Raw genomic sequence first — 25,012 nt, forward strand, 5'->3', positions numbered from 1 at the left:
GCGGATCCCATTTCAGTGCAGCCTGCTGAGATGCCCTAGCGGCATCTGCAGTCCTCTCCCCCCCCCCCCCTTCCCAAACTCAAACACGCCAGCAAAAGAACAAATGAAACAACAGCCCTCCGTCACTCAGATCTCCACACGCTCGGCTGGAACACATGCCTGGCTACTTGCACAGCTGAGGAGCAGACTGTGTTTCTCCAGCACTCAGCTTCTCATCTGTAAGCACCAAGCTGGCAACCTGCTTCCCCCCCCCTCCCCCCCGGGCAAGGGCAAGGAGTGGCCACATCCTACAGCTCGGTTTCTAACCAGCCTCTCCTAACCAGTTTCTGACTGTTAGAAGAGGCTGGTCATGATGGGAGGGGTTTACACGCTGATTATGAGAGAGGAACTGTCCTCTGGATCAGACCAGGAACCCATCTAGCCAATAATGGCCAATATTAGTTGATTCAGAGGGAGATGCAAGAAAACTTTAGTAGCCAGTTACGGAATAATCTGCCGCCAGGGAACATTTCCTCCTGACCCCCACCGTTAGAGGTAGGCTTAAGTCCTGAAGCATGAGTACTTACATCCCCTTCCAGAACGCTCACTATTGTCTCTGTGCATAGTCTTGTTCTCTCAAGGTCTGATCCATTTTTCAAAGCCCAAGGAGCAGGACCTGTCCCGCATTAACCCACCTAGAAGCCTAGGCAGAATCTAAGGCCCATTGGAAGTGGAGCCGCTTGCGTTATTTGCCACTGGTGCAAATCTCTTAATTAGCGCAAAACCGCACACTTGCAAAGAAGGACTTGAAGGGTGTTAAATGGCAGATGGCTTATGTCTTTTGGAGGCAAAGGAAAAAACAAAGTATCTCCAGGTCGATTAAGAACAAGCCAAACCATGGTCTGTGCCATCATTGTCTGTCACTGAGCTGCCTGCACCAGAACAGAGGTGACAAGGGCAGGATGCACCTGGAAAAGGGACGTGTGAAGAGTGGGGCCACATCAAATGTCACTGACCAACTCTCAGCTCATCAGCGTCCTGGCAGAGGGACTGCACTGAACTCAACCTCCACGGGATGGGGACAGTGAGGGGACTGGGTGGGAGACCGCCAAGGAAAAGCCGGGTGCTGTGGGAAGTGGCGCTTTCCCCTCTGGTTTGTGCTGAACGGACGCCCCAAACTGTTGGCAGATACTGTGCTGCTGGAGGTAACAGGCCTCAATCTCAGTGAGCCTAAAGCCACTCAGGCTGCAGGTGTAATGACACTTTAAGGCCCCCTGCTGTTGCTGGTGTGGGGGAGGGGGAAGAGGCTTTGGTGTAACTGAGAATCAGGCCCAAAGCCCAGATTCACATCTAGCCCAGGTACCGTCCATCACAGCAGAGAGCGGTCTCGGCTGGGTTCCTTACATCCTGCTGAGCAAGTCACTGCTCTAATTTCAAGAGGCTTCGGGTCCTGGCCTTGTGCGGTGCTGCCAGCACGGTGCGGCTTCTGCACGCGCACTGCTTGGTAAAGGCAGCCCCTACGCGTACACATCTGTGCAGCAGATCGTACACACCTCCACACAATGAGATCCACAGCGTGGCCCAGCGATTGGGTAGCGGACTGGGAGTCTGGAGCCCTGGGTTCTATATTCTTGACACTGACCTCCCTTCTCTGTGCCTCAGTTTCCCCTGCCACCCTTTCTCTCTTCGATTGCAGGGGACGCGCTCTCACTGTGCAGCACTGGGCCCAACCGGCCCTGATCTCAGCTGGGGCCTCCAGACACCACCGGAATACAATCACACTTGCTAACAAAGCAGCCCCGAGGGGAGAAGTTTCAAGGGGCTTTAATGTACAGTGCTTCGCATGAAGCTCCAGTTACACACCGGCCCCACCAGAGACTGTGCAGCTGAACCGTCGATATCCCCGAAAATGAGACACTGCTGGAAAGCACGCCGAGTGAAAGGAGTCCACGTACCGGGGAGAGAGGGTGAATCAGTACGGGAGGCTCCTCCGGATTACAGTCGTGACTGGCTGCCCCCAGTGCAGAATAACCATTCCCCTGGGGAACCAGGTGAGGCGCAGCACCCCAGGAGCCGTCTCCCCCACCCCCCAAACTCCGCTAGGGGAAAGGAACGGAAACGGAGTGACGGGCTGAGTGCTGCACCCCGGCCAACCCCAGCAAAGTCCTACGCAGCTGCAGAGACCAGGGACTGGCAGGTTCTTGTTCCCCAGGGAAGTGGCTATTCCCTAAAGGCAGCTTATTGGCCAGGAACCCTAAAGCACTCTGGGGCCTTTGGTTTAAGCTGCTGCTGTTCCTGGAGGAGTTCTCTAGCTCACTCCCCCAGGCACGCTCGGCTAGCCCACAAAGGCACCATTATAGCTACGAGTCCAGTGAAGAGAGGTGTCTCACTGGGATCCTAGACCCGCAGCCCCCTTCACTCCACAGACCGACAGCACTCCGGCCTGGCATGGGTGACCCAGACGGTGTCCAAAGCCAGGCCTGGAGGGATCCATCTGCAGGATGCCCTCCTCCCCAGACGCATCGCGTAGTGAGCGGGGGCGAGCGAAGGGGGAAGAGAGGCCAGGTCAATTGGCCTAGAGCACCTGAGTTACCAGCAGCAAACAGGGGCCCCTTGCCGAGGCCCAGCTGTGAGAGAGGCTGAGGTCACAGGGAATGCCAGTCCCCAATCAGCCCCTTGCCTTCCACCTTAGTTTGGAGCCAGAAGCTCCCGGTGAGCGAAGCAATCTCATCTTTGGGTCAGCGATTCCCAGTCACGAGGGAAAATAGCAGCCAGTGATCTCCAGATCAAGGTCCCTAGGCACAGAGGGAGGAGCGGGTGAGCTGGGCTGGCAAGAGCCATACGAAGGCAGCGCCACGCCCCTCCTGGCACAAGGGAAAGCAGAGATCCTGCCTCCTAGTGGCAGCCCCATGCTCCTGCTCTCCAGGCAGGGTCCGTTTCCAAAGAGGAGACACCGATCCATCCCCTGGGGGATACCTCGCTGGGCCAGCTGTCTGCTGTGCCCCTAGGACGAGGTGCTGGACACAGTGTCTCCCCTTCTTCTCTTATGGGGTGCTGTGAGCCAGGCCCCACCCTGGACTCGGCTGGCTGGCACCTCTGATCCAATTAGCCAGCATTCGATAGACAGTCCAGGGCCTTGCCCACGTCCGTTTCAGCTGAAGAAATATGTAGATTCCTTCACCTTCTGCAGGTCAAAGTCACCTGGAGGGGAAGAAGGAGCAGGGGGAAGGTCAGAGCGGGGGCTGCACAGGTTGGAGACCGGGGGCATCTCTTAGCATTCTAGGGGAAAGGATTCAACTATGTGCTCTAGCTCAACCACAAGATATGGGCTGGATGCAGGAATCGCTGGGTGAGCTTCTCTGGCTTGTGTTATGCAGGCCCTCAGATTAGACGATCCCACTGGCCCTTGCAGCCTTAAATTCTAAGTCTCAATACATCCCATCCCCCCTCACTCTGGAAGATCCCCCTCACTCCAGGGAGGAGAGAGCAGCTCAGAGCAGCAATCAGACCGACTCTCCCTGACCCCACCTGGGGCAGAGAGCATGCCGGGGGCCCACACTGCTCACAGGACCCCTCCTGCTGCCTGACCCATTGCACGTGGATGCGTTCCCTGTGGCAGAGAGTTACCGGGGGGGTAGAAGCTAGGACATCCACCCCAGGACATCAGTTATCCCCCATCCTAGGCTGTGGTGCGTGCAATGCTGCTCTGTGAAAGGGCTCAGCACTAGGGCAGGGATGCTTCTAGCTCTGTGTGCACCAGGCCTCGCAGAAGAACCAGCCAGGGACAGAGAGTGGGTCAGGACAAGGGCTGTTTGCTTGGTGACCTCCCATTATCTCTGCTAGCTAGTTAGGTTCTGCTCTCCAGCTGGCTTGGGCTCGCATGGCAAGTTGGATGCCAGGGTGGGAGCCAAAGGCAGCTTGCTCTAGGGGGGGTTACGTCCTACCAGATCGCCAGCGCTAACAGCCCCAGCAAGACACTGCCGAGCTCGGGGTTCTCCCGTCTGGCCCATCCAGAGGGCAGCCAGCCGTGTGGCCACTCTAGCCTCGGGACAGGGACCAGGAGGAGATTCTGCTGGGGTGGGCGGGGCTGGCAGCCAGGCACAGGGAAGACAGTGACGCTCACCCAGCCTTCCTGGCAGCGCGAGATGGATCCCTAGGGACCAAGCTAGATCCCCAGTAGGATCCAGCAGGCTAAGGTGAGTCTACACTACCACTGCAGCCCTGCCGCTGTTCTACAGACACTTGCTACAGCGACAGAAAGGGTGGCCCCACCCCGAGAGGCTAGTTGACAGAAGAATTCTTCTACTGACCTAGCTGTGTCTACACCGGGGCTTAGCTCAGCTTGACTACATCGCTCCAGCACCGCAGCTAGGTCAACCTACATTTTAGGTGTATAGACCAAGCCTCTATCTCTCACCCACCGAGCACAGCGCCGTGCCCTGTCTCGCAGGTTCCTCCTGCCCATTGCGGGATGAACTGAAAAAGACACTGGTCATCAGAAACATGGCTACTGCTGGGAAAGGGTTATGGGGCTGGCTCATTCCAATCACTCGCGTCAGAGGGCTCACGCCTCGGAGCCACCCCGGAAACCAACTCCAGAGGCAAGCGTTAGTCCAGTGCCCAGCATTCGCGGGTGGCCTGGAGGCACTGCCGTAATAACCACGATGGATAATAACAATACCTGTCTCGGGGACCTTGGACAGCAGCTGCACCAGCCTCTTGTGTTCGAGGGACTTCTTGTCCCTCCACTCACCCCTGGGTCAAAAAAAGCCACGACACAAAGGGGTGTTAAATAGGAACGTGAGCCCTTTCTGCTCCCAGCCTGAATCACACACACATCTCTGTGCAGCTTGTGGGCACATGGCTCTGAGCCAAGGGGATGGTGACAGGTCCCCGGTGTCAAAGGAACCATCAGATCAGCTTCAAGATAAGAGTCTCCCTATGTGGCCACTTGGGCAGCTAAGCATCTTCCTGTTATCTCAGTATCGCTCTCTGGTGCCTAGCTGCCCGCATCTGACCAGAGTATCTGAGCGCCTGCCAACCTCGACGGACTTTCAGCACACAAAGCCCCTCTGACGCAGGGCAGTGATCTCACCCTCCTTTGCAGATGGGGAGCTGAGGCCCAGAGAGACTTGCCCAGGGTCACATGGGGAATCTGTGGCAGAGCAGGGGACTGAACCCAGGTCTCCTGAGCCATAGCCTAGCTCACTAACCACTGAGCCATCTTTGTCCTAGAGCAGCCCAGAGGCAGCCAGAGGAAGGATACCGTGGATAGGCTCCAAGCCAGAGGCTGTGGGGCTGCATAACTTACACAGCGCAGTGAACAAAGGAAGTTCCCCTGAAGGAGCCCCAGAGAGGGTGGGTGAGCTGGGTACTTACAGGGAGTCAGTGCAATATTTCTGCAGCATGAACCTGGATAGATCCTGCAGGATGGGCTGGCTGTGCAACTCCACAAACTGCTCTCGACACACCTGGCAGAGCACGGAAGTCACAAGTTAGTGGAATACAACAGCCCTCTCACCCCAAGACAAATTCCATTTAACCTGTTCGCATGGGGCTGAACGTGGGGTGCGTCTGCAGAGCACGGAGCGCAGCGGGTTGAGAATGAGGGGTGTCAGCAGAGCTGCAGGGGGACGGGAATGGAGGGAAGCCCACGGCTAACACACCAGGAAGGGCCGTGCATTACGAGCGAGGGTCAATGGCAGAGCTACGCGCATGGGGAGCCCAGGGCTGGGACAGCAGTGGGCTGCGGACTGAGGGGCATCAGATGACACATGAACAGCAGGTGCCATATTGGCACTCTGTAATTTGCAGGGCGCATTGCCTTGGTTACCCACAGCCAATCAGGCTACAGGGTGGGGGAGGGAAAGGAGACCCACGTCATTGGGGTGGGGGGGGAGGAGACGTGAGCCAGGGCCAGGGGCTGGACAGCACCTGCCGAGCCCCCTCGAGGAGGACACGCTGGGTCAGTGCAAGAGGCTCTGCTCACGGGGGGGGGGGGGGGGGGGGCTGGTCTCTACCTGGTTCATGACATCCACAGTCAGCGCGTGGGTCCAGTAGCAGTCGTGGACCGAGACGAATGTCAGGCCCCGTCTGAAAGGCAGCAGAGCAGCCAGATCAGGTGCCGCCCGCAGAGACCCTCCCTCTTCTCTGATGTCAGCCCAGGCCCCTGCCTCGGGCAGCCAAACCCTCCTGCTGGCACAGCACCGGGGCCTGCGTGAGCTGAACTGGGGGCTGCCATCCCTTGTGGCACTGCCTAGCGCCCTGCGTACGGTGCCTCCCTGATCCCAGACCCAGGCGGGGAGGGCTGGCAGTTGTAGGAGCAGGGCTGGACCCCGGCAGGGGCAGCTGAACCCTGTGGATTCGCCTCCACCAATGCTAGAGTAGCCCCAAAGATGACCTGAGACGGAACCCCAACCGCCCAGATCACATCCCCCACGCATCCCGCTCAGCTGATTGCTTTAACAACAGCTGAGATCTTGGCTCTGAAATACTCTTCCCTGCTGCCCGTAGTGCTGTGCCCCAGACGAGGACCCGATTCCCCAGGGCTCAGTAAGAGGCCCCTTGTTTACTCCGCGGTCTGTCCCCTCCCACCCACCCCCCAAGTTTGGGGCATGAGGGCAGAGTCGCACAGGGCTAGCAGTGGCGGCCCTGCCCCTGGGGCTCCCTACCGGTGGCAATGCAGGGCCGTCAGCATCATGTGTGTGGAGTCCAGTGAGTGGATGAAGTTGGGTGGGAAGGCGTTTTTCTGCTTCACCGTGTCCGGTTTCCTGCAGTGGAGCATGGAACAGTCAGACATCCCGGCTGCCCGCCACGGCCAGGGGAGGGGAAAAGCGGGGAGGCAGAGCACCCAGGACCTGCTGTCAGGGTAAAGCCAACCAGGGCTGCACGATCAGAAGGAACTGGATCCAGTGGGCTGAGCACGGATGGGGATGGAGCCTGGGCTGCATTCCCTGGGACGATGGGAGCTCTAGGGGCTGCCCCCCACACTGGTCCATGGACACAAGGGAGCAGGTAGGAGATGTTTCCCTCTCCTGGAAACCCATGCCGGGTGCTACGGCCCTGCACCCGCAGCGCTGTCCACAGATGCTGCTGGATTCCCTCCAGACCTTCCTCCCCTGCCACCCCATACTCCTGCTGAGCATTGCACTGGGCAGCACGACGTAAGGAAAGCAGGAGTGTGTGAATACCAGCAGCAGCCCTGATCAGTGTCTCTCTCTCCTACTGGGGACTCATCTGCCAAGCTCTGCTGATGGGGTGGGGGGGGTTGTCTCCAAACCGCCTGGAGGCCAGGGCTCCCCCAGCTCCAGGCTGCACCATGGGGAGTGGGGAGGAAATCACTCAGGCTGAGGGGAAAGTAATGTAGAGTCTGCTCCGAGCACTTACAGTCTGGTACTTACTGGTTGGCGTCAAAGCGCACGTTCAGACTCAGGGTTTGCATGGTGCTGTTCAGCTAGAGAGAGACAGAGACCGGACTCAGCTGCAGAGAGACACTATCACCCGTTCCTAGGGAGTCCCAGGCACGTCACTCTTGGAGAGCGGATCATGCCAGCAACAGGCCCCCAGCATGCGCCGTGCAGAGCCTAGGACCAGAACTGGCCCAGCCAGCTCCCAGAGCAGGGAGCTCATGGCCAGATTAGAACAGCCTACTTCAGATCTTCGGAAATGGGTAGGAGCCTTTGTCCTACCAGCCGGCACGTCTCCCAGGAGGTGCTCAGCGCCTGGCTCACTGGCTTTAAAGGCCTTTATCTCACCAGCAGAACTGGGAAATGCAGCTGAACAAATCAGCGGCTTGGAGACAGGCAGGCCACCCTGAACTGCCCCGTAACTGCTGGGACGTGGCATGCCAGCGGCTAGGAGATGGGGCAGATTCTGTGTGCAGGTGGGCAAGCATGAATTTGTTTCCCTGCTGATATGCCCACGTCGGTACCATGTGGGGGTCTCGTCACTGAGCCTTTGGGGAGCCCTGGTTACTCGCCAGCTCCATTACTCTTAACTACCATCCTGACTTCGTCCCGCTGACTCACCCTTCAGCGCCCCAAGGATGCTGGCTCCAACGTTGGCCCCGCCCCAGCGCTGACTCATCCCTGCATGTCGGTGCTCATACAAGCCCCCCTCTGGTCTCTTCCTCTCAGGGATAAACTCCTCCCACCCCCAAGAATCTCAGCTGCTGAATTAGCGCGAAGCTCACGTGGAGCAGGAGGGAGAGAGCTGCTGAGAGGACTGTACGGGTGGGGGGAGGAGGAGGAAGGGGATCAGCGGGGAGGAGTGTGGGACTGGAGCGAGAGTGAGTCACATGAATCCTGGGGAACCACTTCTCATTTCTCATCCTGGGCTCACCTCCCGGAGTCCGAAAAGTTAATTACCCCGGTGAGTCAGTGGGGGGGGGGAGAGGGAGAGCAGCCTGACACCATACCCATCCCTCACAAACCCTCCCCGCCCACACACCCCCACGGGAGACTTCACTGTACGACCTGCATGTGTAACACAACCAGATTTGGCACCCCTGCTGGCTGGAGTCTTCACAGCCCGGTGTATTCTGCGTGCGTGTACGCAGCAAGGTTCTGCGTAGATCTGCGCTGGCTGGAGACATCCCAGCATTGTGCACAAGTACACACATGTGCACACACGTACAGAACAAGGTTCTACACATGTGCACTGGCTGGAGACTTTGCCGCGCTGCCCCTTAATGCCCTTGGCCCAGGGCGGTGGCTGGCGGGGCACTGATCTAGATCCCCCATGTTCCAGACTGAGAACCCCGCTCACAAGCTGCCAGTACTTCTGCTCCCCTTTGTCTCCACACCGAGAGGCGCTCACCACTGTAGACTTGGCCCGATGGTATGGCTGCACGATGGGCAGGCCCAGCGGGGTGACCCACTCCACCGTGTTCCCGGACTTGGCGATGAGCCGGGCACTCTCCGTCAGCCAGATCTGCAGGGACAGACCGGAGTAAGTAGCTTCCCCAGAGCACGGGGACTCAGTGGGCCAAGAGCCCCGGTGATTCCAGGGGTTCTAAGGACAGATTCACCCCATAATGTCCCCGCCCACCACAGGCAGTTCTGAGCCCACCATGGATGGCACAACACCCTCTGGTCCCACCCCCCAGGGGTTCATTCCACCTGAGTGGGGGCGGGGGTCAGGAATGCTCCTGTGGGGCTTGGATCAGACAGAGACCTGCTGCTTGAGACACCAGATCTAGTGGCCCCGATTCACTTCCTGAGCAGGGCTGGCGTTAGAGATTGGGCTGCATTCCCCGGGGTGACGGGAGGAGACACGGGATCTCTAGGGGCTGCCCCCCCAGCTCCTCTCCTGTTCTCCAGCCTGCTTGTAGCGCTCCCAGGAGCGGATGCCAGGAGCTCTGCAGTGCTGCAATCTTCAGCATATGGGGAAGCCAGAAGAGGAGGGGGGCGAGGGGAAAAGCAGGAAGGAGAGAGAGAGAGAGAGAGAGAGAGAAAAGCAGCAGGGACCTTACCTGGATCTCTCGAGTCCCTGAGAACATCTCCTTAAGGCTGTTGAACACCTGCTGGACGAGGTAATGCGACGCCTCCCAGACGTACTCCTGTGTAGATCAGAGGCAGGGTGGGAGTCCCTGCAATGAAGGCATGCCTGCCTTCTCACGCGAAGGACCACAGCCCGGATGAGCTGCTGCTGACATGTCTCCCTCCCCTCCAGGGTTACTGCCTTGGAGAACCTGCCTTCCCACCTGGGCTAGCTGAGACCCAAATCTCACTGCAGCTCAGGGGAGCTGGGAATCCGAATCCTGATCTGGCTCCCGAGCGGGCAGAGAGGAAGCTGAGCTCCGGCACTTAACCCAACTCTCCTCTCCCACAGCGGAGGGCCAAGTCACCAGGCACCCTGCTGGCCTCTGCGCTGCATTACTGGCCATGTAAGTAACAGGGACAGCGCTAGGCTACGAGCTGCTGTGACGTGCCGAGGGGAACCCTCTGCTCTGCAGGAGGTGCCATTAGCCCAGCCCAGGCACCAGCAAGTTGCCTGGAGACAGACATCTGGGGGCTCCGGGGGGCCAATACGGCCCCCAGAGGGAGCAGCAGTCTCTCAAGCCTTGTATTGTACAAGACACCAGCTGAGGCCTATTACTGCCAGAGAGGCTGGGCAACAGATGACAATGCTGGAAACCAAAGGGACAGGATACACCTGATTGAAGAATCCACCCCATCCTGCAAAAGGCCACCACCTATAAGCTGGCTCCCGTTCCACCCCACTAGCCGAACCCCTGCCCTGGATCCAGCTTAGCAGCACCCAGAGGGCAGGATCGTGGTGGGGGGGAAGAAAAGGGAAATCTCTCCCCAGGGAAACGGGCACTGCATGAAACTCAGCCAGGAACCAGTGGCAGCAGTCAGACGGGACAGAGGGGAAGCCGGGGCAAACGCCCTACCTGTGGGAAGCTGTCGATCTCCTTGAGCCGCTTCTCGATCTGCAGCCTCCCTCCGTACCTGGTGACACCGTACACCACCGTCATCACTGTCTGCTTCACCACCTTGCGGCTGATGTAGCCATCCAGGACCTGGGCGACCTTCATGCCCTCCTGGGCGTCCTGCTTCCGGAATTCTTCTACCTAGGGCAGCGTGGAGAGGAACCAAGGGGGAGATGCCGTGATCCAGCCGCCGCTGAATCAGGACCCGCCTACCCTCCTACATAGGAATAGGGTCATCGAGGGAGCCCCAAGGCCCAGCTGGGCTGCACCCCCTCTACACAGACTGGAGAAACCAAGCCAAGACCAGTGGTCTGCCCCTCCCCCACACCCACGACAGACACTGTGTTCCATGCTAGCCACCCTGGATAACAGAGGCCACTAGCTAAAGGAACTAGGGAGTTTTTGGACCACAGAGACACTGACTCAGGGCACTGGTATTGTGATACGGAGCCTTTCCACCCCTGAGCTGGCACAGCACCCGATGGTTGTCAGGTCCACTGTGTGTCCGAGTGGATCGAGCACTGGACCAAGCCTTGGGAGACCTGGGTTCTGTTCCCGGCTCTGCCAGTGACCTCTGGGTGAGCGGGTCCCTGTGACTCGGTTTCCCCATCTGAAAATTGGGGATAACGACACTTGACCATGGTGATCCACAGATGAAAAGCTCTAGATAGGAGCTAAGGATAGTTTCTGTGTGCGGAATGAATGTGGCAGGTCTCAGTCCAGTTGCCAGCAGGCTGATTTCATATTGCAAAACTTCAGAGACTGGGGTTTACTTGGCAAGAGAGGCTGAGGACTGAATGTACCATGGAGATTAGTTTCCCACGTTGCCCAAAAGAAAGAGAATTCCCCTCCTATGTGCCGGCCAGGTGCTAGCAACTCAGACAGAGCATCTCCCTGCTGCTTGGAGACCCTGTCTCACCAACTCCCCATCTGCACACGGGGGAAAACCAGAGAGAGGAAGCCTCGGAACGGTTCATGGCTTGGTGATTTCTCGGTCCCAGCTCCTTCTCTGTCTACTGTGATCACACCCTCCACACTTCTAGCACAATCTCATCTGGATTTTCATTGTGGCCACCGCAATGCTTCCCTCTAGAGGAGAGAGGGACAGTCAAGCGCTGGATTCCAGTCAGTTGATGTTTATTGAGCCAGCTCGGTGGACAGTGCTGTCTATCTCAGCCTCTCCTCTCCCACTGCACTGTCCTGCTCGGGGACACTGACCACCAGCTCCACGGTGGGTCTGAGCAGAGGGGTGAACCGTAGGGACCTGCCAGGGTTATCGGCTCTGTCCCACCTGCTGGGCCACTCCGCTGTACACGTCCTGGGGGATGTCACATGGTATCAGGTTGACCGAGGTGGCGCCGATGACGTCGCGCCCCAGTGCGGCGTAGTGCTGCAGCCCGTTGCAAGAGCCGTCCTAGGAGCAGGAAGAACAAAGGGTGGGACTGAGAGCCTGGCCATTTAAAGGAGCATTGCTTGGTTAAAAACCAAGGCTGGGATTTTCAGTGAAGCCTAAGGGAGTTAGGCACCCCATTCCCACTGACTTTTTCATGCCCTCACCAATGTCGCTGGAAACTGCTCAGGACAGAAGAATTTTTAATGCTGACTTTGCACCGTTTTGGCTTTTTTACTTTTTCCAGCAGGGACAAAGGACTCATTGGTTTCCCTTTCACCTCCCATCCGTGTCACTGTCCGAGTCTCAAGCACTAGCCCAATGCTGCAATGACTGAGTTGCAAACATGGCATGGGACGTTTATAAAAATCAGCCCCTCTCTCTACCCCCACAGAAAGTTTTCACTGGAATTTAAAAAAAAAAAAAAGAAAAGAATGGAAACATGTTAATTATTATTCTGTATTGTTTGTATTATAGGAGCAACACTGCGCTAGGTGCTGTACAAACATGGTAAGAGGCTGCCCAGAAGAGCTTACAATTGAAGTAGATAAGACACAAAAAGGGTGGGAGGGAAGACCGACCCAGAGAAGGGCAGGGAATTGCCCAAGGTCACACAACACGTCAGTGGTAGTGCCTGGGATAGAAACCAGGGTTCCTGACTCCCAGACCAGTGCTCTAGCCACTGTGCCAGGCTGCCTCTCCTCTGTTGCTTGGAAAACCTTCCTGTAACCAAAGAGGCATCTGAGCCAGAGTTTTGCTCCAGATCTCAGCTCTCTCTAAACTCTGAGGTGTTCAGCTCTGAGGGTTTTGGTTGGGCCCTTACCCTTACCAAACCCAACATTGACCTGTCCCAAGCATGGCACTGCAGTCTAGGCGACCAGACAGGTATCAGGCCTCCTTTGCAGATGCTCGCCACTGAGTAATCTCCCACAACAGTTGGATTGACAGCTGCCAGAGGACCTAGGTGAGCCTGGGACAACACGGGCAAAAACGGGCCTGGCATGAATGGGGGGTGTGGGGAGTGGTTAAAATGCAAGATGGCAGGGTGGATAAAAATTTATGTTTTTGACAACAACATTTTTAAAATAGATTTTTTTTTAATTTAAATCAGACTCGTCTTATTTTATTTAAACAATGACAACATTTTCTTTAAAAACGTAAATCTGTTTAAAATGAAATCTGAATTTAATACAAAATATGTTAAGGCCTAAACTTATTATAATCTCTTAAAACATTTAAATAACAAAAAACATGCTGAATGCATGAGCCTCTATCAAAAACGTTGCGTTGAAAGAAAGAATCAGGGCAATAAACATAGAATTATAGAATATCAGGGTTGGAAGGGACCACAGGAGGTCACCTAGTCCAACCGCCTGCTCAAAGCAGCACCAATCACCAACGAAATCTAACTTCTAACATCTAACTTCTGAAGTCAAGCTTTATAAACATGGCACAAAAGATCCACCTAAGTAACTTGGGAGACTGTCTCATTTTCAAGAGACTTAGGCAAGTAAGAATTTAAGCTCCAGTCACTTTCATTTAGGCTTATTTGAAAATGTTCCCAGGCTGACCTGAAATAATCAGTTTAGTTCACTGACTGTGGTTAATCCCTCTGTTTAATAAACCATTCTGTTGAAAATCTGAAACATGTTTTGATAAGAGAAGTTTGTGTGTCCAAAACATTTAAGGGTGTTAATGTTTATGTGTTGCTGTGTGTTTTGTTACATTCCAGTTACTATCGTAAGACAGCTTGACACAAATCATGAGGAAAAAGTTAATTACCTAGTAACTAAGCAATGTATTATTCCCCGTTTTCTAACATATTAAAAATGTTCAATTAATAAGAATCTGAAAATGTTAAGCTGTATAATTGCTTAAATAAATGTACATTTTTCTAGCAGTCCCTCCCAGGCAGAAAACAGATGTACCAAATCCAATGAAAAGGCTCTGTTCAGCTGTAAATCAACACATTTTAATGGTTATCTCAACCAATGAGAATGCACCTCTTTTTTAGAAAAAGAAAAGTGAATTCAAATTGATGACTTAAATTGAGACTTTCCACCTGGTAATTTCAATCAATCCACCCTGCAACACACACTTTGAACTGCAGAGGCCTTGATGCTCAATACCTCCCACCATTCCTGCTACAGCGTCTATATTCGGGGGGACTGAAGCCATCCAGAGAAAGGACCACCCCATCCCACCTGGGGCACCTGCAGCCTCGCAGACATGTGAGGTGGGATCCACAGGCCCATGGCAGCCCTGCCCCCACGTTAGAACTGCTTCTGTCAATGGGAGGTTGATGGGTCAGCTGTTAGGTGACTCCCGGCACCTCTGCTTGATCTTTGATTTTCCATTCTGCCCCCATCCCCATTCAATGAGATCTGAGTCATTAGGGTTAGTTTCTGACACGTGCTCTCCCTGCTCCCATTAGGGCCATCCAGCCTCTAAGGGGAGAAACACAGACCCTTTTGCAGGGAAATGCTAATGACCCAGTATCCTCTGACGACACAGGCCACTGACTGGTGCACTCAGGCTGTGGAACGGAGCAGGGCAAAAGGACTGGCCTAAGGTTAATGAGAGCAACTGAGCCTTTCCACTGCAGCGCCTCTCTGGATGGTAAGGGCAGCTCCCGCTAGCGAGGAGGCAGCGTGAGTAGACCAAGCGCAGGGTTATTCTGCTTCCACTGCCCGGTTGGGGCCTGGCCTTGCTGTGAGCACAAAGCACTTGGACTCACGTCATCTAGCGCAACAGGAACCATCTCTGCCCTCATCCAGAGTCAGGCTTTCATCCTTCCAGCCAGCAGAGCTGCTCTGCTCCAGCCCTCAGACCAGATGAGCAAGGACACGGAACAGCTGACATAAGCCCTCTGGCTACAGAGCAGGAGAGATCCCCCGCCCGAGGGGCATATACCAAGTAATTGCAGTGCCTTTCAGAGACTGCAGCCACGACCGCTATCTGCAGCAAGCCTGTCTGATTCAAAGCAACACAGGGTCAGGCTGGATTCAATTCCGAGCTCTGCTACAAACTCGTGGGTGAGTCACTTCAGATTTGTGACTCAGTTTCCCCATCTGCACAGCATAGTTAGTGATGCTTCCCTAGTCCGCAGGAGTGTGTAGTGAGACTGAATCTACAGATCCTTGGGAGAGGTTTAGATACTATGGGGATGGCAGCCATATAAATATCCAGATAACAGGCCCGGCAGCTAATGAGGAAAAGACCAGGGATTTGTGCACGCTGATCCTTCCTGTCCATACCCTGGAACAAGAAGCACTTGACAGTGGCCTGGTCCTTGCCAGGGGAGCGAATTAGGTTCTGTTTGCTTACAGGTCGAACCCAAGCACCACTGCAGTTCCAACAGCCTTTGTACCCCTGAGACCCAGAGTCTCCCACATCCCTCTGTCCTCTCCCCCCGGAGTTTCTGTTAGCTCCCCAAGCTCTCTGCCCCATGCAGGAGGAATCCAACAGTCACAGTCATGGGGCCCCTTACCTGATGAATGGGGAAGTGCGAGATGTAGGCTGTGGGGTCTGGTGATCTCAAAGCCTTGGCTATCTCCATGCAGCACGCCAAGGCCTGCCAGGGTTCATCGGTGTCCATCCACCACTTCCTGCCCTGGGCAGAGGGACAGGAGGGGAGGGAAGAGCATCTCAGCACTAGAGCAGAAGAGTCCCTGGGTACTGAACTGCGTCAGAACCAGGGGCCACTGACCTGAGGCACAACCTCCGGCAAGTCGCTCCAGCCCTCGGCGGGCTAGTCTACTCTAGAAAAGGTTTGCCGGTACAGCTGTATCGGCAGCACCTCCTAGCGGAAACGCAGCTTCTAGCAGCAAAAACGGGCTTTGCTGGTAGACCGTATTCCGGCTCCCCAAACGAAACAGGCAGTACCACCTTTTGCCGGTATAACCGCATTGACATGAAGGCTTTTGCCAGTATAAAAATGTTGCCGATCACACCCCTAACTAACACTATTATACCAGCAAAAGTTTCTAGTGTAGACCTGGTCTCAGCCTCAGTATCCCTCTTCAACCCTTCCTGTTGTCTGTATTTAGATTGGAAGAGCTTCAGGGCAGTGCCTGTCTCTCACTAGGCCTAGCAAAATCTGGACTGGGACCCCAGGGTGCTACTGGAATATTAATAAAGCCACCCAGGGTGGGCAGGCACCCACCGGCTACCACTCTGGGCACAGGTCAAGATCCTCTCTCACAGGACCCCGAGGCCACGTCTATATTAGGGGCACTTTGCCAGGGTAGCGATGCCACATACAATACCAGCCAAGCGCTCCTAGTGCGAACACAGCTTCTACCAGCAAACCTGCACTACTGCCAGCAGAGTTTATTCCAGCCCCACTGAGCGAAACAAGCCACCCCAGTAACAGCACAGATCTGCCGGTATAACTGTGTCTACACTGGGGCTTTTGTGGGCACAGCTGGGTTGGTCAGGAAATCACAGCTCTTTGCACCTCTGACCGACGCAGCTCTGCCCGCACAAGCTTGTAATGTGGACCTGAGCTGAGAGCAGCCTCGAGAGGTCCTGGATTCCAGGCTACCGCTTTATCGCTTAGCTCCTGATGCCTCTCCCTGAGGGCTAGCAGTGCCAGGCTTGTTCTGGGCTCCCTCTAAAGCCAGAGAGACCACCCCGGCTACATACCGTCAGGGGGTTGTCAGCAGAGTCCAGGATCAACTCCATTATCTCGTTGGCATAGGCCAGCCTCTCCCGCAGAGAGTTCTTCTTCTTCAGCCCCGTCAGGTTAATAAGGTGGATCTTGAGCCAGTCAAGGCCACGCGCCCCCAGTGGCTTTCCCTCCGCGAACAGCAGAATGGCCCGGGTGATGTCGCTGCCCAAGTGGTTGAAGTAGGGCGGGCAGGGGTAGGTCCTGCCCCGGAAGTCCATGTTGTGGGGGAACCAGAACACCTTATCCCTCATGTGGTTGGCTATGGAGAGCTTGTAGAGGGCGTCCATCCGCAGGCTGTACATTTCCGCCGTCTTCTTCCTGCACTGCGTCAGCTCACGTTTCAGGGATGACTTGCTCCAGGGAGTGCTGGGCCCCATGTGGAGGGCCATGGATGGATTGGGGGCCTCCGACATGGGCGGTGGGACGTCCAGCTTCTCACTGCCCTTGGCGTTGAAGATGGAGATGATGATATCCAGCACGGGCTGGTTGATCTTCCAGGGGCAGTTGCCCAGCTGGTTCAAGGCATCCAGGACTGAGTGCAGGTTGCTGCGAGGACACTCCTCCAGCAGGAGCTGGTGCTGGATGGCCCCCTCCACGCAGCGCATCAGCTTGGTGGGGAGGAGGATGTAGGCCCCGAAGTGTGGCGAGGTCCATGGCAGCGGGGGGCACAGCATGGGCATGACAAAGGAGTCGAAAGTCAATGTGGTCTCGGCAGCATTTGACAGGATCTGGGTGAGGATCGGATGGGGCTTTATAAACCCGATCTGGGGGGGTAGAATTAAAGAAGGGTGAAGCTCTGCGGGGAGACAGGGAGCGACACAGGAGGCTACAACTCCCTTCAGACTGGGTTCAAAGAGAGTCCAGGCAGGCAGCACAATGCAAAGTTACTGTAACGCTGCATTGCGGCTTCACTTCGCTCGCTGCTGGGAAAAGGGGCCTCTCACCCCAGCGCCCCCGTTTCGGAGCCAGACAAACTGACAGACTCTAGTTCATTCAACCTACATGGCTGCCCTAAACCTGCTGATCCATTTAACCCACAGCACATGAGCAAGGATCACAGCTACGCGGGAGTGGGGCTGCAGGAGCAGAAGCTGCTGAACACCCTGGAGCTGGCGAGGCCAAGACGGGTGTCCCAGCTGGAGCGGGTCTGGGTGTCTGAACCGTGGGGGGCAGTTTATGACCCTCTGTCCTTCTGGGGAGGCTGTGGGGTGTGCCAGGAACTGAATAGGGGGGAGGGAAGGAAGAGGAGGAAGTTTTTTGGTTAGTGGAACAGAGCATGCATGCAAGTCACACAATGGGCACACACACACGTCAGGGCAGCTGGGAAGAGGAAGGAAAGGAACTAGAACTAAGATGACATGTGCCTGACCATAGCCCTTTGCTGGTATGAGGCATTCCAGACTGAGGTGTCGCTGGAGGAGGTCTTGGAACAAACTGATAAATTAAAAAATAATAAGTCACCAGGACCAGATGGGATTCACCCAAGAGCCCTGAAGGAACTCAAACATGAAATTGCAGAACTACTAACTGCGTTATGTAACCTATCATTTAAATCAGCTTCTGTACCCAATGCCTGGAGGATAGCTAATGTGACGTCAATTGTTTTAAAAGGTTCCAGAGACGATCCTGGCACTGACAGGCCGGTAAGCCTGACTTCAGGGAAATTGGATGAAACTATAGTAGAGAACAGAGAAATAGATGAACATGATTTGTTGGGGAAGAGTCAACATGTTTTTTGTAAAGGAAAATCATGCCTCACCAATCTATTCGAATTCTTTGAGGAGGTCAACAAATATGTGGACAAGGGTGATACAGTGTATTTAAGAGACTTTCAGAGAGTAAGCAGTCATGGGATAAGAGGGAAGGTCCCTCTCATGGATCAGTAACTGGTTAAAAGATGGGAAACAGAGGGTAGGAATAAATGGTCAGTTTCAGAATGGAGAGAGGTAAGTAGTGGGGTTCCCCAGGGGTCTGTCCTGGAACCAGTACTGTTCAACATATTCCTAAAACATCTGGAAAGAGGGGTAAACAGTGAGGTGGTAAAATTACTCAAGATAGTCAAGTCCAAAGCTGATTGGGAGATCCCTTTGTAACTCTTCAGAAAACTGGGTGACTGGGTAACAAAATGGCAGATGAAATTCAATATTGATTAATGCATATTGGAAAACATAATCCCAACTGCACACACAAAATGATGGGGTCTAAATTCGCTGTGACCACTCAAGAAAGAGATCTAGGAGTCACCGTGGATAGTTCTCTGAAAACATCTGCTCAGTGTGCAGTGGTAGTCAAAAACACTAACAGAACGTTAGGAACCATTAGGAAAGGGATAGAGAACAAGACAGAAAATATAATGCCTCTATATAAATCCATGGTTCGCCAATTCCTTGAATTCTGTGCGCAGATTTCAAAAAAAGATATATTGGAATTGGAAAAGATACAGAGAAGGGCAACAAAAATGATTAGGGGTATGGAACAGCTTCTGTATGAGAAGAGATTAAAAAGACGGGGACTTTTCAGCTTGGAAAAGAAATGACTAAGGGGAGATATGATAGAGGTCTAATAAAATCTTGACTGATGTGGAGAAAGTGAATAAGGAAACATTACTTACTCCTTCACATAACACAAGAACCAGGGGTCACCCAATGAAATTAATAGGCAGCAGGTTTAAAACAAACAAAAGAAGTTTTTCTTCACACGACGCACAGTCAACCTGTGGAACTCCTTGCCAGAGGATGCTGTGAAGGCCAAAACTATAACAGGGTTAAAAAAAGAACTAGATAATTTCATGGAGAAGTCCATCAACAGGTATTAGTAAGGATGGGCAGGGATGTAACACCCTGCTCTGAGCGTCCCTAGCCACTGTTTGCCAGGAGTGGATGACAGGGGATGGATCACTTGATGGTTGCCTCTTCATTCCCTCTGAAGCACCTGGCATTGGATACTGGGCTAGATGGACCATTGGTCTGACCCAGTATGGCTGTTCTTATGTTCAGTTTAATAGCGATGCCTCCCCAGAGGGATGGGGGGACCACACCTGGCGCTGGCAGAAGGCCAGACCTGATGATCTAGCAGGTTTGTTCTGATGGAGGGTCCAGATGCCTGGTTACAGACCCCTCCCCGCCCCGGGGCCCTTACCTGCCGGCTGCTGCGGAAGGAGTAGACGTGATACAGGACAGGGATGAGTTTCACCTCCAAGCTGGGGTTCAGGATGTTGCTCTGCACCTTGATCACTTGCACGAGGAGCTCCACCATGTGAGTGCCCAGCTGCACCATCAGGATGTGAGGCCAGGTGCAGTCCTTGCTGAGCAGGGAGGACCCCGAGCTAGCCTCCAGCTTCTCCCAGTACTCCCGTGGCAGGTAACTATCCAGCTGAGGAAGTAGGAGGAAAACGGCCCAGCGTGAGCAGCAATTATTTCTCTCGAGAGATTAATTGGGGCTGACTGAGCTGTCTGGAATTTGGGTCAGATTATCCTCTGGGCTGCCTCTAGGGACTGGGGGCCTTCTGGAGAGGGGCAGCTGAGGACACGCGCTGTGTCTGCAAGCCATGCCGAGGAGCGTTCCTCCCCCTTCACACCCACAGGACAGCCATGCTGTGTGTAAATGTTAACAGGAGGGATAGCTGAGGAGCAAAAACACACAGGCATGGTCAGTGCAGACAGGAAAGGGGCCGCCTTCCTGCAAGCAGCTTCTGCCAGCCCACCTCCAGCAGGACCTGCAACGACACTCGCCTTTCCAGATCTGCACCTCCCACTCATATACATGGCTTGGAGAGCCAATTTCACCAGCAGCGCTTATGCTGTACAAACCCAGGGTCACTCCTGAGCCAGAGCAAGATCTAGCTTGGGCAATCAGTGCCCGAGCGACTCTTCCGACTCTGCCAGCACAGCTCATTCTGGGTGGGAAGAGTCTGGCAGGCACACCAGACAGGCTAGTGGTTTCGTTAGCTCTCGTGGCCTCTTCTCCGGAAAGTGCAGTTCCCGAGATGTCCTCCCAGGATACAAGCCCTGGACGTTTGCAGAAGCAGAGTCTGCCCTCCAGACCCCGCAGTCTCTGGGAGACAGCCTCCAACCTACCGAGTCCTAGGTCAAGGACTCCTCCAGCTCTCAGCTGTCGAGAGTCCTGCAGTGGGGAGCGTTAGTCTGACAGCAAACCCCAAAGCCTCTGGAAAATCCCGAACATCTTAGGTGTTGTGGGAGCAGTACTCAGGACACCAAAGCCTGACAAGCCTGCATCCTGCAGACAGAGACTCAGCCCTTTGCCCCCACAGGAAGCACTCTGCTGCCCAGGCTGCTTCCCCGCAAAGAGCTGCTTGCATTTATTGGGGCAGATCGCCTGGAGAGCCTGAGACAAGCCCCCGGGTCCAGGTCATGGAAGCTACATCTGCCCTTGTCTCTATCACACCCAGCCGCCACGGCCCACCAGCCTGGGGGACCCCTCACCCTTGGGGCAGGGAGCTAAGACAGGCCTACCTGGGCATCCTTCGCCAGCAGCTGGACGTACTCGTCATAGATCTTCCGGATCTTCTCCACCAGGCGGCTGCGCAATTTCTTCCGGACGGCATATTTGTTGTAGATCTTGGTGCCCAGCTCTTTAGCTAAAACCAGCAGGGACTCTCCTTGGGGAGGGAGGCTGGAGAGGCTCTGAAAAGGGGGAGGCAGCAAGGGTCTTAGGGGAGAAGGGCAAATCAATCAGGGCGTTAAAGGCACCACCCAGGCTCACTACAGCAAAGGGAGAGTGTGACAGACAAAAGGCAGCAGGACACAGCCAAGATCAGGGTGAAGGAGCAGCTGGGAGAGATCATGGGCTTGCTACTCAGCACATGGCGCAAACGTGGCCCTGATCTAATACCTAGTCCAGGCTCACAGCACAAGCTCTGATTCTGCAGGCCCAGATGCAAATTCCCCCATGACAGTGCCCCACGGCACAGCTGCAAGCCTGATTCATCGGCCACGGGGGCACTCAGTGGCATCGAGACTCTTCTGTTCCTGCACAGTGGCCTAATGGGGCCGGGGAAGGCGTCTTACCTGCAGCATGATGTCCACGTACTCCTCGTCCTCCAGCAAGCACAGGTAGGGATAGAGGCTCATCTGCCAGGACCTCCTGTTCGCCATGTGGATCTTAGACTCCCGCAGGGTCTGGAGGAGGGACTTCCGCCACTCAGAGCGCAGCGTGGTCAACAGCTCCCGCTGCACACAGGCAAACAAGGCGGTCAGCTGCTCAGCGATCGCACGGTGAGAGCGCAGAGGCAGGTGTGGGCTAACAGAGGGCACAGGAGTTTGCCGGTGGGCTTCCCCATTCCACTGGTCTCTAGAGATCCACACCAGGCTCTCACCCCCTTTCCAAGTATCAGGGCCAGAACTTCGCTGCCACCTCCTCTCTCTCACTGCCTGCCTCTGGCTACGTTTTCTCTAATTCTCTTGTCCTCCAATGCAACCACCAGCAGCTCCATAGAGTCAGCGAGTTGAGGAAGCGTTTCCCCGAATGCACCAGCAGGGGGCACTCCCCAAGCAAAGGGATCCTCCAGCCTTCAATCTCTGCATTCTCTCAGCTGGGCATTCTGTTTACACAGTGCACAGAACAGCTTCGACTCCCCTATCCCTAGGGCATCAGTTATTGCATGGAACACCCACAGATAATCCAGAGCGAGCCATTCACAAACCCAACCTAGTGGAGCAGGGGGTTACACCCGGGGGGGATGTAGTCCCCTGCTTGTTTTTAGTGAGGTTCTTTAGCTTTGAATTGTGGGTATTTACTGACTTTCCAGTATTGCTGTATACCCCAGCACGGTTTGGGCTTAAGGCTCCAGCAGCACTTCGCTGGATAGCCAGGGATCTCCAGCCACAAGGCTCACGCTGATCGCCTAGTCTGACCTCCTGCATAACACCCCCAACGATTCCCACATGCAGCTGGCCGAGCCAGAAGCACGTCTTCTACAGAGCAACCCGAACTCCGATTACAACCCTTGCTCTAAGAGGGGGGCAAGGACAACGCCTGCGTTAGCTCCACCGAGCGCCAGGCTTTACCGCTTTGATGGCTTGCTCCGTCAGGGGCTTGGCCGACTCCACAGAGCTGATGGTTATGGTGTTGGAAGCCTCCATCTCCAGCTGATGCTGGAAGCGTTCCCGCAGCTCGCGCACCGAGAAGTCCAGCTTGGGGTAGGAGACCGGCTTTTCCTGCAGGAAGACAGAGGTGGTGAGTGCTTGGATTCAGGTACAGCGCGTTCGGGTGCTTCCGTCACTCAGCGGCTGGACGCTCCCAGGTGTAAATAGTTCCCTCATTTACAGACCTGAGGCACAGAGACCCCTAGTGACTTGTGGCAGAGCAAGGCACTAAATCCTGGTCCCAGGCTAGCACCCACACAGCCTCCTCAGCAGGGCTGATAGCGAGATGAGGGTCATCATTAGCCACTCCTGTCAATTATGAATCCCAACCTCATGAGCAGAACAAGGGAGCTGCCAGGGGGCTGGCCCCACGCAGCCTCTCCCCTTTCCGTGCGCTTGGCCAAACTAGAAGAGACCCTGTATGAAAATGCTGCGATTGATTGATGGCTACACAGAGGCTGCAGTCATATGTCATGCTTCCATGCCTTTGCCAGCTTTATTTCCAGCAACGAGGTAGCACCCTACACACCTGGCGTGGGCACAACTCCCAGCTGTTTTGGGCAGTGGATTCCCCCCCTCCTAAGACATAAGGCCCCATTTTCCATGGCTCTCAACCTAGGCACCTTGGGAGCCAAACCGCCAGCTAGCAGACATGCAGGAGGGACCAAACCCCAGCTCTTAGCATGGCAGAATGGGACTGATCACAGGATTAGGAGCCAGGAATATGAGAATTCTCATCCCAGTTCTGACACAGGCCTCCCTCTCTGGCCTTGGCCAAGTCACTTATACTCCCAGCTCCTTTCTCCCCATCTCTAAAGCTGGCTCTGCCTCTCGGGGATGCTGGAAGGACTCATGTGTGTGTGCTCAGTGCCATTCACACTGCTGGTTCACTCAAGGGGCTCGTGGTCCATGCAACCAGTTCTGTGACAATCACCCCAATAACAAGGGCTCCGTGCCCCAAATAGCCTATCCCAAGGAGGGAAAGTGTCATTAGCCCTGCAGGATCCCCGGGCACGGGCGCCCAGCAGCCCCTCTTTACCTTGGAGTAGAAATCCCGGAGCAAAGGAGAAGTGCAGATTTCTGAGTGGGGCAGAGACAGCGGCTGAAAGTTGGGCTTGATTATCCTGACAGCCTTCAGCACCATCTCCCGCTCATCCTCCTCGTAGACCGTGTCTTTGAAGAGCTCGTCCAGGTGGAAACCATCCTCTTCCAGCTGCTGCACACATCTGGGGAGATAGGTATGGATCAGCACGGGGGACAGAGGAGAGGGAGGGAATATCTACCCAGGAAAAGGATAAATGTTTAGGTACGGGACAAGTGATGGTACAAACAGGGAACCAGAGACAAAGCAAGATGCACACCAGAGAGGAGAAGAAAGGAACCGGGTGGATCAGAGCAAGTCCCACCTTGGGGAGCCCCAGTGGAACAGTCCCTCTGGACCAGGTCTGCTGTAGCCTCTCCTCCTCCCAAGCACAATCAGGGGTCAGCCAGCACAACGGGAGACACTGGCCACCGAGAAATGCAGACACCTACCGAGACAGGGCACTGGAGCTGGAACCTCTCTGTCACTTGCTACCAGGCTTGCAGCTGCCACGCTGCCCAGACCTACAGACCAGGGGCAGGAGCTGACAGGCTTTTGAGGGCAGCTACATAGAATGGGTTTGACGCACTGCCTGGCCAGAAGAGGAGGGCGGCTTTGCTGACACAGTAATCCCTTGCCCTTCTCTCATGCCACCCCAGACAGCTGGCTCTATCCCATGCACCCCTCTGCCCTTTCCAAAGGCCTCCGAACTCCCAAGTGAACCAGGAAGCCTCACGCCACAGACACCCCGTCCCAATGATCTGTGCTGCAGTGCCCCAGCCATGGGCTCTTTGGGGCAGGGCCTCAGCTTGGCTGGCCAGTGCCAGCTCCCCCAGGCAGCGCCGGCGTAGTCCACGGGGAGCCTTTCAAACGGGACCTGCAAAATGCCTTCAGTTAACAGAGGGAGCGGGAGCCAAAGAGGGTTTGAAATGAACTAGTTTCTATTGTGCAACCCATGGGAGACTGTCCCAGGGGTTCTCAGCCTGGGAGAGGTGGGGTCAGGACCAGGCACTGCGGGGGATCATGACCCCCTGGTCTTACCCATGCAGCTAAATGGGAGGGGGGCGGGGGCTGGCTAAATGCCAGCTGAACGACAGACAGGTCTCAGAGTGGATAGGGCCTTCTATGAAGAGACAACTGGCTCTGGATGAGGGAAAAGCGGTGGACATGTTGTTCCTTGACTTTAGCAAAGCTTTTGACACGGTCTCCCACAGTATTCTTGCCAGCAAGTTAAAGTAGTATGGCCTGGATGAATGGACTGTAAGGTGGATAGAAAGTTGGCTAGATTTTCGGGCTCAACGGGTAGCGATCAATGGCTCCATGTCTAATTGGCAGCCGGTATCAAGTGGAG

General features: G+C 55.2%; 1 protein-coding gene across 3 annotated transcripts in view; it reads right to left on the reverse strand.

The window, feature by feature from the left end:
- Positions 1–1,787: 1,787 nt before the first annotated feature.
- Positions 1,788–25,012, reverse strand: part of POLRMT (RNA polymerase mitochondrial) — a 34,019-nt gene continuing 10,794 nt past the window's right edge. For 2 of the 3 annotated variants that reach the window (XM_084614792.1, XM_084614791.1), the window contains exons 5-21: positions 23,620–23,806; positions 22,503–22,652; positions 21,504–21,665; positions 20,949–21,119; positions 19,615–19,848; positions 16,452–17,240; positions 15,295–15,417; positions 11,706–11,828; positions 10,376–10,555; positions 9,452–9,538; positions 8,797–8,910; positions 7,380–7,432; positions 6,651–6,749; positions 6,000–6,072; positions 5,359–5,450; positions 4,661–4,734; positions 1,788–3,180 (exon numbers count right to left, since the gene is read on the reverse strand). In XM_084614792.1, coding sequence (XP_084470918.1) covers positions 3,131–3,180; positions 4,661–4,734; positions 5,359–5,450; positions 6,000–6,072; positions 6,651–6,749; positions 7,380–7,432; positions 8,797–8,910; positions 9,452–9,538; positions 10,376–10,555; positions 11,706–11,828; positions 15,295–15,417; positions 16,452–17,240; positions 19,615–19,848; positions 20,949–21,119; positions 21,504–21,665; positions 22,503–22,652; positions 23,620–23,806 — 2,761 coding nt within the window. In that variant the 3' untranslated portion in view covers positions 1,788–3,130. Of the gene's footprint in view, positions 3,181–4,660; positions 4,735–5,358; positions 5,451–5,999; positions 6,073–6,650; positions 6,750–7,365; positions 7,433–8,796; positions 8,911–9,451; positions 9,539–10,375; positions 10,556–11,705; positions 11,829–15,294; positions 15,418–16,451; positions 17,241–19,614; positions 19,849–20,948; positions 21,120–21,503; positions 21,666–22,502; positions 22,653–23,619; positions 23,807–25,012 lie in introns of those variants that run through there. The other variant, XR_014709683.1, reaches the window with a different exon arrangement.

Source organism: Lepidochelys olivacea (assembly GCF_965140295.1).
Source record: "Lepidochelys olivacea isolate rLepOli2 genome assembly, chromosome: 25".
Classification (NCBI taxonomy): domain Eukaryota; kingdom Metazoa; phylum Chordata; order Testudines; family Cheloniidae; genus Lepidochelys; species Lepidochelys olivacea.